The following is a 17,300-nucleotide window of genomic DNA, read 5'->3' as shown; positions in this document are numbered from 1 at the left end:
CCCCAGCCCGGCTCGGGCCGCAGTGTGGCAGCCGCCGATTGGCTGCGTGGCGCCTGCGTCGGGCGGGCGGGACCAGCTAGTAACTGCCGAGTGGCCGGAGCGCGGGGCGGGGCCGAGGCGGCGGGCGCCGGGGCAGACGGGGCTGGGAGGTAGCCTAGACCCTGGGTCGGGGGCTGGGGCTAGGGCTGAACCCGCTGCGAGCAAGACCCCAGGGAGTAGGTGGGATGCGGTGGGGCGGGGCCAAGCTGGAAATAGGGCCACCGGGGCTGGAAGCCGACCCTGAGCTAGTCTTGCGTGGGGAGAGCCGAGTTCAGAGGGCGTGGGAGGTGGAGACGTGAAGTCAGGGCTGAGTGGGCGGAAGAGAGCCTGGGCTGAGGTGAGGCCCAGCGGGTATTGAGAGATGGAACTGGCACCCGAGGGACACACTTGGGACGGAACACATTTTCTTAGGCTGCTGTAATTTGTCCAATTCCTCTTGGTTTTTCGGAGGCAGCCCTAAGTCCCTCACTGCCTCACCACATTGCATCGCCCCATTACCTTAGGTCCAGGTGGTGCTCCGATTTCCTCTTTGTCCGGCCCGGGCCCCGGGATTCCTGGCCCTGTGGCTGCTACTTTTAATTAGAAACGGTGTCACACAAGTGAAGGTGCCTAGCCACTTAGTCTACTGCGCAATGTCTCTCTTAAGACTTTTAGGTCCTTTTGTTTAAAAAAAAAAAAAAAACCTTGTCTTGGTACAATGCATTTGACTTCTTAAGGACAAAGAGGATGGGAGAAGGGAAAGAAAACTTTTACTCTTTGATGCAACTCTAAGAATGAAATGACTCTTGGTTTTTCCATTATTTTAATAGACATGGCCACCAGTCACCCAGCAGGACACATGCAGCTGCCCCGAGCTGATGCCATACGTTCACGTCTCATTGATACTTTCTCTCTCATCGAGCATCTGCAAGGCTTGAGCCAAGCGGTACCAGGACACACTATCCAAGAGATACTTGGTCAGCAGCCTATTTCTTAACTGGCATACATGTAAAACTCTTCTTCATAGCCTCAAAAGAGTAGGAAGTAGGCAATTTTAAGGGTGAAAAATTCAGGGACGATTGGTTTGGCTGCTAGTATATAAATGATACCAAACTTGATAAATTAAGGGCTTTATAAGTAAAGCTCTTGGAACCCAGGAGATAGAACCTGTGTTTCTCACTTTTAGGCACAGGACTACTACTAGCTCTGATTGTCTTGGAAGATTCTACCAAAGACACTGGAGGGTTAAACCTGCTGCCTTTATTCTTTGGGCATGGACAGTGTTGGTCATAAGCAATGTATTAGCTCTTATTCCAAACTAGTGTTAGTTACTATAAGAACAGCAAGGCAAACCCAGCATTAGGGGACCCATTATGTAACCAGTAATCCTGCGTCTAGTCTTCCCTGCTCTTTATATCCCCAAAAGACTTCTCTTTATATTTATCCACTGTGCCATTTATTTTTTGGTATAGATCCTTCCAGTCAGAAGAAGTTTATGTTGGGAGATGAACACCAGCTTGTGCGCTTCTCCGTAAAGCCTCGACGTGTGGAACGTATTACCCGTGCCCAGAGACTGATTAGCAGGCTACATGTTCGCTACAGTCAGAGGCCACCTCTTTCCTTGTGGGCTGGATGGGTCCTTGAGTGTATCCTTTCATGCCCCTCATTTTTATCCCATGCCTTTACTGTCTCTCTGCCTCATCTGCCTGATGATTTATTTTCCCTTTTCCAAACTCCATTTTCTTTTCATCCTCACTGGTTCTATTCTTGCCCTTGTTATTTCACCTGATAAGAAAGGATTCCACTCTATATGTTTCCTTAAGAGAAAACAGGCCCTCTATTCAAAAACTTCATCATCTTCCTCATCTTTTTGAATACAGTTGTACTGATGGTTGAAATAGGTGAGAACTGACAGTGAATGAAAGAGGAAGTGGCTGTGAGTCACTTTTCCTATAAATTGATCATTTTTCATTTTTCCATGTTACTTGAATTGTGATAGGGACACATATATTTAGTCTTCTGGAGTAGAATTTGTGCAACTGCTAAGACCTGGAAACATTTGGAGGGTTGTCAAAAAGCAGTCTAGACACTTAAGAGTGTAGTAGACTTACAAGAAGCCGAAGATGGGAAGTTATATTTCTTGTATCAGTTTATTTTGTTTATTTATTTTTAATTTATATAATTTATTTATTTTTGAGAGACAGAGACAGTGCAAGCAGAGGGGGGCCAGAGAGAGAGGGAGACACAGAATCTGAAGCAGGACCTAGTGAGCTGTCAGCACAGAGCCCAACACGGGGCTTGAACCCACGAACCATGAGATCATGACCTGAGCTGAAGTCGAAAGCCTAACTGACTGAGCCACCCAGGCGCCCCTGTCAGTTTAGTTTAATATTTGTTTGAATTAACCTTTTGTATTAGAGATATTGGATGGTACTTATCAGTGACTGATACCACATTTACATTTTTTACAAGTATGTCAAATATTAAGTACAGATAAGAAAGTTCACAAAGTGTGTAAACATAGACACAACTAAGATATTTGATGAGCTAAAACATAACTTAGGAGCAAATGATTCTAAAATCAGTCCTAATTTATATGAAATACATTAAAAGTAAAAGAACATCTGGAAAATTAATGAGCTCATTTGATTATCCCCTCAAACAAACTGCTCAGAAATAATGAAAAGGACAGAAGTACTCACTTCCTTGTTTCATCCTGTTGTGAGGAACTTTCCCATTTTAAAAATCTTTTAATGCAGGAGCACCTGGATGTCTCAGTTGGTTGAGCATCTGACTTCAGCTCAGGTCATGATCTTGAGGTTTCATGAGTTTGAGCCCAGCATCCAGCTCTATGCTGAGAGCTCAGAGCCTGGAGCCTTCTTCTGATTCTGTATCCCCCTCTCTCTCTGCCCCTTCCCCTGCTCATGCTCTCTCTCTCTCTTTCTCAAAAAATGAATAAATATTGAAAAAATTTTAAGCATTTTAATGCAATCAGGCCAAATATATTTAAATATACAACAATACTTGATGTCATAGACCCACTACAGTATACAGTATACTATATACTTTGAAATGTTTTATTTTCTCCCCATTGTGGTAAGGATTTTGAACTAAGTCACCCACATTGCCTATTTCTTGTATGATAACTGTCATGTATTTGCCTTGCGGGGTTAAGGATATAGTCTTAAGCCTTGGAATAAAGTAAACAGCAATAAAGGTACAGGAGTTCTAAGATCTAATGGACAAATCAAAATAGAATACCATTATAATTGGTAAAATAGCTGGATATGAAACACCATCACTGTGCCATAGGATAGATGGATTATCTGAGTGGGAATTATCTGATGAGTTCAGGAAAATTGTATTAAGTATATTCCCATGGTAGAAGGGCAGGAGGGATATTGCAAAGGGAAAGAATTTGTGACTAACATTTCTTTGAACAGACTAATTCATGTGATAAACATTAAGACTGTTTAGGCTTTAAAAAAAAAAAACAATTTTCCAGGGTATCTGAGTGGCTCAGTTGGTTAAGCATCTGACTTCGGCTCAGGTCATGATCTCATGGTTCATGGGTTCAAGCTCTGGGTCAGACTCTGTGCTGACAGCTAGCTCAGAACCTGGAGCCTGTCTTCGGATTCTGTGGCTCTCTGACCTCTCTCTCTGACCCTCCCCTGTTCACGCTGTCTCTTTCTCTTTCAAAAATAAATAAAACATTAAGAAAAATAATTTTCCATATAACAGAGAATGTTGTTTTAGATAGGGGAAAAAATAGTAATTAACAAGCAGTTCTCTAGATGAAAGCTCTCCAAGTCTTTTTTGTCTCATGACTTTTGTCTCCCAGTAATACAGCTATAAACTTGAAAAACTCCCTAGAACTTTTAATCATTCCATTATTTGTATGGGATATAAATTTTTTAATGTTTATTTTTTATTTTTGAGAGACAGCATGAGCAGGGGAGGGACAGAGGGAGGGAGCCACAGAATCCGAAACAGGCTCAAGGCTCAGAGCTGTCAGCACAGAGCCTCACTCAGGGCTCAAACTCAGGAACCCGTGAGATCATTACCTGAACTGAAGTTAGAGGCTTAACAGAGCCACCCAGGCATCCCTAAACTTGCTGCTTTATATCACATGCAAATTGGGGCACCTGGGGAGCTCAGTCGGTAAATCCTCCTACTTCAGCTCAGGTCATTGTCTCAAGGCCTGGAGCCTGTTCTGGATTCTGTGTCTGCCACTCCCCTGCTCCTGTGTGTAAGCTCATTCTCTCTCAAAAGTAGACATTAAAAAAGTTTTTTTAAAAAAAGGAAGTTGAGGGGCACCTACTGAGTCAGTTGAGTGTCTGGCTTCAGCTCAGGTCATGATCTCGCAGTATGTGGGTTCAAGCCCCACGTCGGGCTCTGTGCTGACAGCTCAGAGCCTGGAGCCTGTCTTCAGATTCTGTGTCTCAAAGCATGCTCCAGTGGCACAGTCGGTTAGCGCGCAGTACTTATACAGCAGATTCTGTGTCTCCCTCTCTCTCTGACCCTCCCCTGCTCACTCTTGTCTCTCTCTTTCTCTCAAAAATAAATAAAAAACATTTTAAAGAATAAAAAAATAAAAATAAAAGGAAGTTGCATTAAAAATAATATTTCAGACTAGCATATTACTAAAGATTGTATTTTAATGTGTATTATATAATTTAAAAATTATGTTAGCTTATTTTCACTTTTACTATTTTATAAATGATTCATGCTGTTTTTAAAGTAAATATATATGTTCATAAATTAATTTTTAAAAGCCATTATATATTGTTTGGCTCTGAATCAAATATCTTCATTTTATGTATTATATGTTTTTTAATTTAATTTTTGTTCCGCTTTAAAAATTGAGATATAATTGTCATATAACATGTTAATTTCAGGTTTACAACATTCAGGTTAAGGTGTAGGTGGAAATTTAATTATGTGTTAGGGTGTAAAAACTAGAAAAAAATCTACTTTCACAGTGATATTGGCAATTCTACTTTTCATTTGAAACATCAATTTGGCTTATTTTTATGATTTTCACATTTTGTTTCCAAATGATGAGAGAGAGAAAAGTAAGAAGATTTGACTCATTTGCAATCCGTTTTCTGAAAATAACACATTGCAAGTGTGAATAGTCTTTATTTCCAACAAAAAAAATTGTGTATAATGTCATTATAATTTTTATATTGAGTTTGAAGTTCTAGAGCTATCTTGTACTATATATAAGAATAATTCTGCAAGTTTATCTCAGCATGATCTGCATCAGATTCTATAAATTGCATTCATCTGATCAAAAACTTTATATAGCATTAGTGATCCTTACTTCATTGTGGATATGATGAGTCAAATCTTCTTTCTTTCCCCTCCCCCATCATTTTTTAAATAAATATTTGAGGGGCTCCTGGGTGGCTCAGTTGGTTAAGCATCTGACTCGGTTTCAGGTCAGGTCATGATCTCATGGGTTCATGAGATCAAGCCCCTCATTGGGCTTTACACTGACAGTGCATAGCCTGATTGGAATTCTCTCTCTCCCTCTCTCTCTCTGCCCCTCCCCAACTTGTACTCTCTCTCCCTCTCTGTCTCTCAAAATAGCATTTTTATGTTAATAAAGAAAATGCATGATTTGTCCACAAATTAGTTATTGTTAAAATTTTTTAATGTTTTTATTTATTTTTGAGAGCGAGTAAGCAGGGGAAAGGCAGAGAGAGGGGGACAGAGGATCTGAAGCAGGCTCTGTGCTGACAGCAGAGAGCCAGATGGGAGGCTCAAACTCCCGAACCATGAGCTCATGACCTGAAGTTGGATGCTTAACTAAGCTATGTCAGTTAACTAAGCTATGTCAGTTTTGGCATGGGTATGAAATATATTTTATGTATTATATGTTTTTAAATTTAACGTTTTGGATATAACCAGCCAAAAAACAATAACAATTTCAAACTGTTTAAGTGTCAAAATCTACACAGCAGTTTGTGTTGTTCAGAGTGACTAAATATGCTCTTGTAATCTCCATTTACTGCCAAGGATATCAGTCCTAGTATATTTGGAGGCTCTCAGATTGTTCTATTTCAAAGGAAAATGTATCAAATTATTTACCTTTTTTTTAGTTTATTTTAAGAGGGAGAGAGCACACACAAGTGGGGGAGGGGCAGAGAGAGAAGGAGAGAGAGGTTCCCAAGCAGGCTCCCCACTGTTATTGCAGAGCCCAATGTGGGGCTCAAACTCATGAACCTTGAGATCATGACCTGAGCCAAAATCAAGAGTCAAACACTTCACTGACTGAACCACCCAGGCACCCCCCCAAATTATTATTTAGCTTTTAAGCCTATTTTTATTTTATTGTGGTTTTTTCTCCATACAGCATGGTATATTATCTATTAAATGCATAAAAAAATGAAGAGGGTTGAAAGATGAAGGTGATAAGCTGAGGTATAGCAATTAGCAAGCAGTAGGATTCTAGAGAGGAAGTATAAGATTTAATTTGCAGAACAAAATCAGTTTTAGAGAAGAATGGGAAAGTTGTAAAAGCTAACAAATATAGAACCAAAAATTTTATTATAAAGTATTTTTAATGTTTATTTATTTTGAGAGAGAGAATGAGTGAGGGAGGGAGGGAGGAAGGGAGAGGCAAAGAGAGAATCCCAAGCAGTTTCCAAGCTGCCAGCACAGTACCCAGTGTGGGGGCTTGATCTCACGAACTTCAAGATCATGACCTGAGCAGAAACCAAGAGTCAGACACTTAACCAACTGAGCCACCCAGGCACCTCTCAAAAATTTGCTTCTTATAACTTAGTATGTCCTATGAATCTGGCTTCTTGTTTTTAGTTCTCTTACCAAGCACTTTACATATCATGGCCCTACATTTTCATTCTGTTCTCAAGGCCCATTGCTTCTTTGTGAAGTGTGGGACTGGGGTACCAGTATAGCAGACAGTATTTGTGGTAGTGCATAAACTCTTAGTGTCTCTGTGACTCCAGAGTGGGAAGGCAGTGACTTGCAGCTGTTAGACATATCAATACCAGCAAGAGATGAGTTGTAGCTATTTTTCATGGTCAATTCTGTCCTCCCCTGCATTTCACAGGTTGAAAAAATATTGGTGTTAAGAAGAGAAACAAAGAGCGGTGCCTGGGTGGCTCAGTTGGTTGAGTGTTAATTCTAGATTTTGGTTCATGTTATGATCCCAGGGTCATGGGACTGAGCCCCATGTCAAGCTCTGCTCTGAGTGTGGAGCCTGCTTAAGATTCTCTCTCTTATATATTTTTTTTCATTTTTAAATGTTTATTTATTTATTTATTATTGAGACAGAAACAGAGCATGAGTGAGGCGGGTCAGAGAGAGAGGGAGACACAGAATCTAAAGCAGACTCCAGTATCTGAGCTGTCAGCACAGAGCCCGATGTGAGGCTCAAACCCATGAACTGTGAGATCACGACCTGATCCAAAGTCGGCTGTTTAACTGACTGAGCTACCCAGGCACCCCAAGATTCTCTCTCTTAAAGAATGAAATCTGGGGGCACCTGGGTGGCTCAGTCAGTTGGGCCTCCGACTTCGGCTCAGGTTATGATCTCACGTTCGTGGGTTCGAGCCCCACGTCAGGCTCTATGCTGACAGCTACCTCAGAGCCTGGAGCCTGCTTCCGGTTCTGTGTCTCCTTCTCTCTCTGCCCCTCCCCCTCTCATGCTCTGTCTCTCTCTGTATCAAAAATAAATAAAACATTAAAAAAAAAGAATGAAATCTGGCCATTTGTAGCAACATGGATGAACTCAAGGGTATTATGCTACGTGAAATAAGTCAGACAGAGAAGGACAGATACCATATGTTTTCACTCATAAGTGGAACAGGAGAAACTTAACAGAGGATCATGCGGGAGGGGAAGGGAGAAAATAATTGGGGAGAGGGAGGGAGGCAAACCATGAGAGATTCTTGAATACTGAGAACAAACTGAGGGCTGATGGGGGAGGGGGAAAAGGGAAGGGGGTGGGCATGGAGGAGGGTACTTTTGGGGATGAGCACTGAGTGTTATGTGGAAACCAACTTGATGATAAGAGAAAAAGAAAATATTCTCTCTCTTACCCTTCTATCTCACTTGCATGCTCTCTCTAAAAAAAAAAAGGAATAGAAAAACAAAGAAAAATGAAACAGCAGTGAGCACAACTATAGTTTATAATAGTTTCTGATCATTCTATATCATTCAGCCTCCCAGTTCCTTAACCTTTATTCCCCTTTCACTCTACTCACAGAATTGCTTGAATCCTCAAATACCAAACTATGGTCACTGAAGCTGAGTCTGGAGGTGGCAGCTTGGTTCATCTTGTTTATTTTCCTCTTGGAGATCCTTCTTATGTGGATATCCAACTTTTACTTCTTCTGGAAGAATGCCTGGAATGTGTTTGACTTTGTTGTCACCATGTTGGTAAGGATAGATTTCCTGAGGATTAGTGTGGTGGTTTGAGGAATGAGCCTAGGTGAATCAAAATGACCAGAAAAGTTCATTATATCACAAGAAGAATTTTATTATTTTGATATTTTTTCTAAGACTAAAGTCAGTCATTGCAGGAGTTGTTGGTAAGACAGAGTCAAATGGCAACATCAACCCCAACAATAACATCTGCCTGTTCCTAAGCACTTACTAAGTGCCAGGCCCTGTTGTGTTTTACATATATTTTCTCATTTGAGCTCCACAACAACCAAATAAGGTAAGTACCACATTAATCCCCTTTTTATGTTTGAGTAAATTGAAATACAGAGTTTAAGTAATTTAGTATAAGAAAGTTGAATAGGAAAGAGTCCCCAGGAAATGCTGTTCAAGGGATAATGCCCAAGGAACTATGAGGAAGATGAGATAAAGAAGGGGTAGCTGTGCATGGGTGCTTTGGGGTATATTTTACTCACAATCTATGTATTTCCCATAGTCCCTGCTTCCTGAGGTTGTGGTGCTGCTGGGGGTAACAGGCCAGTCTGTATGGCTCCAGTTGCTAAGGATCTGCCGGGTGCTACGATCTCTCAAACTCTTTGCACGGTTCCGTCAAATTCGAGTCATTATTTTGGCCCTGGTGAGGGCCCTCAAGGTGATTTAAGTGTTACAACCTAACCAAGTGGGCAGGGTGGGTAAACATGGGAGTTTAACATAAAACAAGGCGGGGTGGGTCAGAGAAGGCAATGAAAGACCCTATGAAAAATCGTTGGATGAGAAAGGGCTGGGGAAAGCTGCTGTGGTCTAGAAATAACTGGGCTCGGGAGTGGAAGTGAGGATTTGGGTGGGGGGTTGCCAGGGTAGGCCTGACTCTGCTGTAGGTAGAATCAGCCTAGTCTGGCTCAGTTCTGACTCGAGGTCATGGCTTCTAGAGTATGACCTTCCTCTTGATGTTGCTGCTCATCTTCTTCTACATTTTTGCTGTGACTGGTGTCTACTTCTTTGAGGACTACACCCATTCACCTCGCCAGGACCTGAAGTACAACATGTTCTTCTCGTAGGCAGGACCAGGGGAATCCTGGGTGGGGGGAGAGAATTTGGGGAAGAAACTGGGAACCTAGTCCAAAGTGAGTAATACAAAAAGTATAATCTATTTTAAGAAACTGGAATAGAATACAGTAAGGAAAAGGAAAGAGAAAGCAAAAGAATAGTGAGTGGTATTAGCTCTGATTTTGAGGATAAGGTGACTAGTTTCAGGATTGCTCTGTGTTTTGAAATTTAAGCATACCCTCATCAACCATCTTTAAATAACAGTTTACTTCAGTGATTAAGTTCTAGTATCTATGCCTCAGTTACCTCTTTGAAAAATGGGAATAATTATAGCACTCCTTTTGGCACAAGACTGTAGGGATAAAAGTAATGCATCTTTGAACTTAGAATGGATTTTAACACAATGTAAGTGATCAACACCTATTACTATGACTCTCAAACACATCACTGGTTTTACCCCAAAGTCTTAGTATAGGCTTTACACATGCACACACCTATACACATTCAAAAGTAGAATCTTGACAAGATCTTTGTTTAGAGAACACTGATTGCTAGTAGAAAATCAATTGGATTTAGATGAGATAATGTTACTTATGATATGGAACCAATCTTGCCAGCACCTCTTAGGTCTCAGACTAACGGGTAGCTTTGTAAGAGTATTAGGTTAGGAAAGTTCTAAATATTCATCCTATTTAGGTCATGATATTTTCAATAAGTTGCATTAGGGAGGACTAAGAAGGAAAGAAGGAAAATTTAGATACCTTCCTGAGACCTTTTGTGACACATTCATTACTATTATTTACTTGTGATCACATGTTTATGTCACTTATATGTCCATTTATCTAAGAATCACATCATACCAGAGAACTAAATAGGAATGATATTTGCTAAATTTTTAAGTGATTTTTTAGGTGAAGGCCATAGAACCATGAAAACCGAACTTACAAAGAAGATATGTAGTTGGTGATTTATTTAATTTTTTAAAATTCATCCAGCACCTACTTATTGAGCACCTACTATGGTGTAAGCACTAATGGAATAGTGAGAGATATTCATGGATTATTCATGATAAAGGAAAACCTAATAAAACAACTCTAAACTGAAGAATGATTAGCTAAAAAAAATTGGTAGAAAAGAAGCCAAAGCCAGAGCAAACTACAAAGAAATGTTCTTATGTTGCTTTAAGAGTAGGAAAGATACTATTTCTGAGAGATTTAGATATCTTTTTCTATCTGTACCCACACCTCCTTTTTCTTTAGGGACTTGCTGAATTCTCTGGTGACAGTGTTCATCCTCTTCACCATGGACCATTGGTATGCACTGCTTCAGGATACCTGGAAGGTGCCTGAAGTCAATCGTACCTTCAGCAGCATCTATGTTATCCTTTGGTTATTACTTGGCTCCATCATCTTTCGAAATATCATAGTAGCCATGATGGGTAAGCACATAAGAGGTGAAGGGGTGGGAGAGGTGGTTGGGAAGAAATTAAGGTAAAAACTGGGATTGGTAAATTATGTATTGAGAGATTCTGAGGTAACAGGAAGACTTGAGTGGGGAATAGATATTTCACTTGGTTTCTCCCCCAAGTAATCTATTCACCACTGTCTCCCAACTCCTATTGGCCCTTTCGGGCAGTTACTAACTTTCAGAATATCAGGAATGAGCTGAGCGAGGAGATAACACATCTGGAGGTTCAACATAAAGCTGATATATTCAAGCGGCAGATTATCCAGAGGTCTGCTTCCCCATTTTCAAACCCAAGTTTAGTTCTGAAGAGTATCCCGTCCTCATTCCCTATTTTTACTCATTGGCTTTGACCCCATTTTCCCCTTTGTGACAGATTTACCCCACGGTTAGAATTCCCAGCCTCTAGAATATTGCCTGGGGACTTCCCCACTTGTTTTTGCCTCTTTACTACAATCTGTTCTCAGTTTTCTTCACTTTAGGATCTTAATTCTTTTCTTTTTTCCTTACTATGCTCCTGCTTCAGTATAACTTTCTTTATTCTTCTATGATTTTTGCTCTACAGGAGACAAAACCTGTCCCCTGATGTAATGAAGTCAAGCCTTAGCAAAGTGGATGCCAGGTTAGGAGTGTTTATGTGAACTGGGATGGACACACAAGCAGGAGGAGAGGGTAGAAAATCAAAGATGAAGATTGACTTTGAGAGAGAATCCATTTATTCAATAACTATTTATTGTAGTGAGTTGAATGGTAGTACCCCAAAAGAAATGCCCAGGCCCCTGGAACCTGTGAACATGGCTTTATTTGGAAAACGGGTCTTTGTAGATGCAATTAAGTTAAGGATCTTGAGATGTGATCATCCTGGATTATTCAGGTAGGCCCTTAAATGCAGTGACAAGGGCCCTTACAAGAGACAGAAGAGAAGACATAGAGAAGAGGAGAAGGCAATGTGACGATGGAGATGGAAATCAGAGTGATGTAACACAGGCCAAAGGAAGCCAGTGAATGCCAGGCAACTGCCAGAAGCTAGGGGAAGCAAGGAACCTTCTCCCCTAGAGCTTCCAGAGGGATTATAGCCCTGCTGATACCTTGATGTCAGACCTCTGGCTTCCAGAATTGTGCCAGAATACATTTCTGTTATTTTAAGCTACCAAGTTTGTAGTAGTTTGTTGCAGCAGCCATAGGAAACTTGTTCAAGTACCTTCTGTGAAACAGATGTTATTCTAGGCCCCGAGTGTTCAGCAGTGGACAGGATGGCAGAAGATGAAATAAACTCATTCATCTATTCAAGACATAATTATTTACATAAAATTTTTTTGTTAAGTAATCTCAGAATCCAACATGGGGCTTGAACTCACAACCCCAATATCAAGAGTCACAGGCTCTACTGACTGAGCCAGCCAGGCACCCCAAGAAATAATTATTGAATATGTATTAGGTGTTTGGGATATAGCAGTGAACAAAACAGAAAATAATGCCTGTTCTCATGGAGCTTGATTATGAGCAGGGGGAAGAGATAATAAACGATGAACATATAAAATCAGTAAACTAATATTAAAATATAAGCATTGTGGGAAAAAAAAGTAGGTTAAGGGGGATTGGAATACAGAGTGGGAGTTGCATATGGGTTATAATTTTAAACAAGGTAGTCAGGATGGCCTCATTGAAAAAGTAACAATTGAACAAAGACTTGGAGGAAATGAGAGGATCAGTGTGTGAATATCTATGAAAAGAGTGTTATAGGCAGAAAGAACAGCTAGTACAAAGGCCCTAAGCCAGAAGCATTCCCCATGTGATTGAGAAACAGCCAAGAAACCACAGTGACCAGGGGAGAAATTGACAGAATATGAGGTTAGAGAGATCACAGAGACCTGACCATGTAGGGCTGTGAGGGCCGTTGTAGAGACTTAGGCTTTGACTCTAAGTGAAATGGAGAGCAGAGCAGTGACATGAAATGACATTTAAGAAGGATTTCTCTGGTTGCTGTGTTGATTATGCACTGTAGGAGAACAAGAGAAGGAGCAGAGAGACAAGTTAGAAGACTGTGAAGCTATCCAGGCAAGAGGTGATGGTGGCTCTGACCCAAGTGGTACCAGGGAGAAAATATATATTTTTAAGGTAGAATCAACGTGATTTCTTGATGAATTGGATGGGGTATAAGAGTTAAGTAGACTCCAAACTTTTGACCAGAGCAGCCAGAAGGATGGATTAGCGGAGATGGGGAAGGCTGTTAGGGGAAGAGGCTTGATGGGCAAAAAGTTCAGTTTGGTTGAACTTGAGATGTCTACTGGACATGCAAGTGATGGTATGTGGTAAAAGTTGTATATACAAGTCTGGATTGAGGAGTGAAGTCTGGACTAGAGGTTTAAATTTGCACTTAGTTGACATTTAAGCTTAGGAGAAGAGATCACCAAAGGAATGACTGTAGATGGAAAAGATAAAAGGGCTAAGAGCTGAGCCTCAGGACCTTGCAAGAGATAGAATTGAGGGGGCAATGTTCTAGTTATGATGTAGCAGCTAAAATGTAGCAAAATAAGGTAGGCTGTGGAATATAGAAACCTGAGTAAAATGGAGCACGGAAGTGAGGTGGTGAGGGTAATAGAGATATACCACATGGGATAATTGAAGTTGGAAGTGCTTACAAGCTCAAATTTTGGGAGCCATTTGGCCTTCATTGCCTTAAATCCCACCTTTAGGGGATGGCAAGGGTCAAAGCCAGAATAATGAATCAACTAGCCATATCTCATAACTGTATTTGAGGCAATAAAATTTCTTCTTTCACTTATAGAGATGCCAGTGAACAAAGAAAATCTTTGGAGTTACCAAAAAATGTTGAAGACTTGTCTAAATATAGTGCTGATGAAGGGAGTTCAGGAACATCTGCATCAAAAACAAGAGAGTCCTCAAAAATGAAAAAGCCCTCCTTTTCTTCCTCTTTTTCCTCCCCCTCCTCTTCCTCCTTGTCTTCATCTTCCTCCAATGCCTCCTCTTTTGCTGACTCCAGATATGTAGACTTCGCTGGTAAGCAGAGGGTTTCTTCTATCTGAATTCAGACTCCTCCCAGAGACATCCCAATCTTAATAGAACCTATTCGACTATATCTACTTCCCAGTTTTCTCCACCAGCCTGATTTTCTGGTCATAATTGCTTTCTTCTTTCTTTCATTTCCCTTATACTTCTGCTTCACTTTGAGTAAGTGTGGCTGTGGCCATCTTTGCATATTGTAAAAAGTGGTCTCTTAGTGATGCACTTTTCCCTCTTTGCTTCTGGTTACTCTTTCATCCTTGCTTCCCAAACCCCCTGCCCACAACACACACCATAGGATCTATTAGCTCTTACCTAACTTCCACAGACCTAGATATGTTTTTAAGAGCCTTTCCTCCCTCCAGATCAGCTGGACTGGGAGACTCATGTGCACCAAAATCTGCCTGGGCTAATGGAAATGGATCAGGATGATCGTGTTATTTGGCCTAGAGATTCACTCTTCCGATATTTTGAATTGCTGGAAAAGCTTCAGTACAATCTAGAGGAACGCAAACGTTTGCAGGAGTTTGCAGGTATGGATTTAGGGCAGTCATGGGGACCAGGGGTTAAGTACATCAGAGTAGCATATAGAACTGGGGAGAAGGAGGGTGTGCACTATTTTGGCATTTTAGCCTTTGAATTTCCACCTCACACTTAAAATAGCAAATCCTTGGTTTGGTATGTCACATCCATATGTCCTGATTTCTTAGAATCCAGAGAGAACCTGACAGCTCCGCTTCTGCAGTAGGGAAAATCTAAATTCAGTGAGGTCTGAGAGCTTGTTTCCCAAGAGGAAGGTGTCCAAATGCAGTTGTTGGGTATTAGGATAAGGTGGGCTCTTGCTCGATTTGTGGAGTCTACTCCTTTTTGCAAACTTTTCTTCTATTTGAAGGGCATGTTTCAGACCTGAGCCGGAGGGCCCCAGACTCAATTTGGATACTTGTGGGGATGAAACTGCGGAAAGCTCACAAGTGCCCACTTTTCCCAATCTCCCCAAAAGAGGTTTATGAATTATAGGCTTTTCTTTCTTTCAGCTTCATCTAGTGTCAGCCTCTGCAGAGAGAAGTATGTACATTATTTAAACAGCAGAGTTAATTTGTTTTAGTTTTTAATGTCTTATTTATTTTTGAGAGAGACAAAGACAGAATGTAAGCAGGGGAGGAGCAGAGAGAGAGGGAGGCACAGAATCCGGAGCAGGCTCCAGCCTCTGAACTGTCAGCATAGAGCCTGATGTGGGGCTTGAACTTATAAACTGTGAGATCATGACCTGAGCTGAAGTTGGATGCTTAACCAACTGAGCCACCCAGGTGCCCCTAAACAGCAAAGTTAATTTAAGCAGAAAATTGCTTGCTCAAAATTATTTTCCATAAATTTCTCCCTTGAAATTTCACCATTTAGAGATGAATTTAGATTAATAAATTCTCCCTTTAAAAATACAAAAACTGAATGAGTTAGGGGTCATTTTTTACAATTTAATGTGGATTAGTTGAAATCCTCATACCATTGAGTTGAAATCAACTCAATGGGAAAATAACAATGGGGGAAGAGGAATATGTTTGTGGTGGGTACAGGAGGGCAAGAAGAGGAATTTATAACATTGGAACATGGAATTTAGAGCAGGATATCAAAGTCAGACTTTGCCTACTTCAAAATGTTGCCTAAGGTTAATCTTGCTCTTTCGAGTTATCCTAAGGCCTGCCTTCCACTTGTTCTCTGGATAGAACAGGGTGAAAGGGAGGAGAAGGAACTAGGTAGCTTCTTTAATCTGGGTTAATTCATCTATGGCAAAGAATACAGACCCATAGGGCTTACTGTAAGTAAAGATTTGTGTGGGGAAAGCAGGGTCTTCAAATATTTGTATGTCCTGAATATTTTTAGCTTCTCAGCCTCACAGCCTCTTTCTTTACAGTGCAGGCACTGATGAACTTTGAAGACAAATAAAGCTGACAATGGATAGCTTCGATTTCTTTGGCAAAAATTAATGAAAAAATAGTTGGAAATGGAGAATTCAGAGTATAAATGTCTAATAAATACTGTTGACAAATGCTTAGTGGTCTGTCTCTGAGGCAGAGAACAAGGCACCTCAATCTCACCTTTTTTCTTGACTTTATCATTATAGTCCCCACCTTTCCTGAAACCTCTACTTCCTGATAGAGTCCTAATTTTACCCTCTCCCTCCCTGATGGATACAGGACTCTGGGAGTGAGAGGTTAAAAAGATCCCAGGAGCTGTAGTGTAACTAATTGAGAACTATTGCTTCCATTGCCTGTTCTATGAACATTGCTTCTCCTATGCAGCATTAGTTTTTTGAAATAGTTTTCTAATTTTTTAAATATTTATTTTTGAAAGGGAGAAAGGCAGAGCATGAGCAGATAAGGGGCAGAGAGAGGGGGAGACACAGAATCTGAAGCAGGCTCCAGGCTCTGAGCTGTCAGCATCAAGCTCAACAAGGGTCGAACTCATGAACCATGAGACCATGACCTGAGCTGAAATAAGATGCTCAACTGACTGAGTCACCCAGGGCCCCTCCCTTAAAAAAAAAATTAAATCCAAGTTAATGTATAGTGTAATAATAATTTCAGGAATAGGATTTGATGATTCATCACTTACATATAACTAACACCCAGTGCTCACTCCAACAAGTGTCCTTCTTAATGCCCCTTACCCCTTTAGCCATTCCCTGCCCCCAACATCCTGCCAGCAATCCTCAGTTTGTTAACTGTATGTAAGATTATCCAATGGTTTTTCTCCCTCTCTGTTTTTGTACTATTTTTGCTTCCCTTTCCTTATATTCATCTGTTTTGTATCTTAAATTCCACATATGAGTGAGATATTTGCCTTTTTCTTACTATTTCACTTAGCATAATATACTCTAGTTCCATCACATTGTTGCAAATGGCAAGATTTCATTCTTTTTGACCACCAAGTAATACTCCATTGTATATATATACTACATCTTCCTGATCCATTCATCTGCTGATGAGCATTTGGGCTCTTTCCATACTTTGGCTATTGTCAATAATGCCACTATAAAGATTGGGATGCATGTGCCCCTTCGAAATCAGCATCTATCCTTTGGATAAATACCTAGTAGTGCAATTGCTGGGCCATAGGGTAGTTCTATTTTTAATTTTTTAAAGTATTTTTAGTATTTTTAAAAGTTTATTTATTTATTTTGAGAGAGACAACATAAGTGGAGGAGGGGCAGAGAGAGAGGGAAAGAAAGAGACTCCCAAGCAGGCTCTGCACCACCAGCATAGAGCCTGATGTGGGGCTCAAACCCACAATCTCTAAGATCATGACCTGAGCCAAAACCAAGAGTTAGATGCTTA

At 40.7% G+C, this 17,300-nt stretch overlaps 1 protein-coding gene across 1 annotated transcript; it reads left to right on the top strand.

Moving 5' to 3' along the window:
- The first annotated feature begins 117 nt into the window (after positions 1–117).
- On the top strand, positions 118–16,014 carry CATSPER2 (cation channel sperm associated 2). The gene is made up of 13 exons (XM_029951576.1): positions 118–149; positions 849–995; positions 1,491–1,664; positions 1,851–1,919; positions 8,258–8,430; positions 8,930–9,085; positions 9,363–9,487; positions 10,740–10,918; positions 11,116–11,215; positions 11,510–11,566; positions 13,733–13,965; positions 14,334–14,501; positions 15,878–16,014. Exons 2-13 carry the CDS (start codon positions 851–853, stop codon positions 15,907–15,909), a joined length of 1,611 nt encoding a protein of 536 aa, XP_029807436.1. The 5' UTR covers positions 118–149; positions 849–850; the 3' UTR covers positions 15,910–16,014.
- Positions 16,015–17,300: the final 1,286 nt, after the last annotated feature.

Source organism: Suricata suricatta, chromosome 9, assembly GCF_006229205.1.
Source record: "Suricata suricatta isolate VVHF042 chromosome 9, meerkat_22Aug2017_6uvM2_HiC, whole genome shotgun sequence".
Classification (NCBI taxonomy): domain Eukaryota; kingdom Metazoa; phylum Chordata; class Mammalia; order Carnivora; family Herpestidae; genus Suricata; species Suricata suricatta.
Note: the sequence above shows the minus strand (reverse complement) of the source record. Positions and strands in the feature narration are given on the sequence as shown.